The sequence below is a fragment of the Lycium barbarum genome, chromosome 8 (genome assembly GCF_019175385.1).
Source record: "Lycium barbarum isolate Lr01 chromosome 8, ASM1917538v2, whole genome shotgun sequence".
In the NCBI taxonomy this organism is placed as follows: Eukaryota; Viridiplantae; Streptophyta; class Magnoliopsida; order Solanales; family Solanaceae; genus Lycium; species Lycium barbarum.
In genome coordinates this window covers 129,971,297-129,974,202 of record NC_083344.1, presented here as the reverse complement: position 1 = coordinate 129,974,202, position 2,906 = coordinate 129,971,297, and the positions used below count along the sequence as shown (strand labels likewise).

Below are 2,906 nucleotides of genomic sequence, written 5' to 3'. Positions count from 1 at the left end.
ATGTTAAGAATATCTCTGGATTGAGCTCAACAGAAAGTCAGGCCAATGGTGATGTGGTTCACATCCTCCGAACTGTGCGCGCGAGTGGGGAGGGGGATAATATACACACCCAATCCATGATTGTGGACGCTATAGACCGGACAGTGTCTAGGCGCGGGGAGAGGGCGGGGGGCGAACAAATTTTAAGAGTTGAGACTTTTAATGATATAGTTAAAAACAAATTCAGCAAATACTGTGCAATTATGAAATTGGCATACAATTTCAAGGTTGTATCAAGAAGAAAAAAGTTAAACGCATTGGACGAATATGATAATTTACAATATTTCATTGTTGGAATACTGCAAATAGGGTGACTAATTCCAAGTATCTTTCTTGCCTAAGCCTGCAATTTTATCTAATAAAAGTTTGGCATCAAAATTTCAATATAAAATTGTCATAGTTACATCAAATCTTTTGCTGCAAGAATTTATACCAAGCAATTAAATTCACCATATCTAACCAGATGGTTGACAATGTGTGACGACTTCACGAAAAGAAGAATAGAACAGACCCGGTCTTTTACCGTCTAAAATAGTAGTTTTACCGTTTTCTTTTATTTGTTCAATATATGTACTTAAGAGTTGAGACTTTACCAAAGTTGTTACAGCATGGTAAGTACTCTCATATTCTTAACCATAAATCTAAATTAATTCGAGTTTTGAAAATGAAGTCAGTCTTTGATAGAAAAAATATTTTACCTCAAAACTCTTCAAGGCAAGTTGGATTAATCAAGTTTCAATACGCGAAAAAAGTTTATAATGTGTAAATTTGGTTCTCTTATATGGATGATCCCTCTAGTTATGTTTTATAAGATGATTACATTTATATTAAACTTCATTTGATTGTAAGTGGTGCAAGAGCAAAATTTGGTAGTACCAACAATGAAACAAACATAGCTCCACAAAATTAGATAATTACTAATAGCAATGATAAAATAGATGAGTAATATGTAAGCCAATTTCATTTCGGTTCATTGGGTAAAAAAGGGGGGAAATTGTTTGATTAATCCCCACCCTTGAATAAACACACCCTTTTCCACGAAATTGAAAAAAAAAAAAGAATCAAAGCACTTTTTTTTTTCCTAACACCTTTGCTGTTCCATCATAAGACAAAAGTCCTCGAAACATACAAACCCATCTCCATTTCTATCAACACCTCTTATCATACGCTTACATTCCTCTAACGTACACCGTCCATCACCAATATTTTGAAACACGTTAAACAACTCTTCTGCCGTTATTTTACCGTCATGATTAGCGTCAAAGAAATCAAAGGCATCTCTTAATTCGCCGTCACATGCTGGTGGACCAAACGCTGAAGTAATAGCACCAAATTCTTCTAAACTAATACATCCATCACCGTTAACATCTACTTCATTAAGTAACAATTTAAGTTCCTCTTTACTTGGCGGGTCGGATCCAACTCGGGTTAAAATCTCTTCAAGCTCTTCCTTACGGATTTTCCCGTCGTTATCGGTGTCCATTGTATGAAACGCGTGGACGAGTTCAGCGTAAATATCGGCGGAAATCTCGGACCAGTCGTTGGTGGGGCGCGTGGGTAACACGCTCGTTGGAGTGGATAAACCGGGGGGTGGTTTTTTTGACCCGTGATGGGAATCTGAATCGGAGGAAGACCCGAAAGATGGAGTTTCGGATCGGGAAATGGAGCTGGAGGTGGAGCGGGATTTTTTGTAGTTAATGAAGAGGTTTTTGATAAGCTTCATTATTATTATTATTATTATGGAGGATGATGATAAAGAGAAGAAAATGGAGAATAATGAAGAAGGGGTGAGTGGAAAGAGTGAGGAAGGAGGAGGTTAAATGGGTGGCTCAAGGATGAGGCCATGCTGAATTTCCAGGAAGCTTCGTAGTGAGAGAAAATTGAAAGAAGAGAGAAAGAGAGAATTGAGTATTTATTTGGTACTTTCGCTGTCCAAATTTGCCTGCCAGGCCTTTTTTTTATTTTATTTTTTTAGTCCGTTTAAAATAAAATGATAAATTTTTATGTTTAAAAAGTATTTATTTATTTTAATTTGAGTCTGTTAATTTAATTGATCACGAATTTTAAGAAATAAAAAAATTTAATTTTTTTAGTCTTAAATTAAAAAATATGTGTAGTCTTTAATTAATTTGGAATTAAAACATTTACTAAATATAAAAAGAAAGAAACAGGCCAAAAAAAAAAAATGAATTGAGACGGAGAGTAATAATTTTGAATTTATAAGATGATTTACGATTACAAAAATATTTAAAATTTATTTTAAATTATAAATTATTATTTTAGACTATATGTCTAATCAAATGACACATAGATTGAGACGATGGAGTATCTGTAAGGTTTCGTTTGGTGGTTTGCAACCGTTCCATGTGCTGATTGGATTGCAAATACACTTCCTTTCCACTTTATGTAGTTGTATGTATTTTATATTGCATAAGACTTTGTCTAGTATAACATTTACTCAGTTGCACTTTAAATTACGTGACATACTCAGGATCGACACAGGAATTAATAAGAAAATGATTTTTCTTTTTTGAATCATGGTTTTAATATGTCATAACATATGTGTGGCTTTATAAACTTATGATTTTAAACACGTCATAATATTTATGTGCTATAGAAGTTTCTTATTAAAGATAAAATGATAAGCTAAAAGTTAAATAATTTTCAAATTTAAAAATGTGTGATTCTTTTCAAACGGACTAATAAAAAAATAACGTCACACAAACATGAGTACTTTTCAGCTAGATGATAGCATAGCCTAAAATTAATTCATAAGAGTTATCGGCCAAGACGGGCAATACTAAAACTTTCACCACCAAAGGATGTGGTGCAGCGGAAGGGGCTACTCCTTTCTTAATCAGAGGTCT

General features: G+C 33.8%; 1 protein-coding gene across 1 annotated transcript; it reads right to left on the bottom strand.

Moving 5' to 3' along the window:
• Nucleotides 1–985: 985 nt before the first annotated feature.
• Nucleotides 986–1,916, bottom strand: LOC132607430 (probable calcium-binding protein CML36). Its single transcript, XM_060321390.1, has one exon. It carries the CDS (start codon nt 1,760–1,762, stop codon nt 1,121–1,123), a length of 642 nt encoding a protein of 213 aa, XP_060177373.1. The 5' UTR covers nt 1,763–1,916; the 3' UTR covers nt 986–1,120.
• Nucleotides 1,917–2,906: the final 990 nt, after the last annotated feature.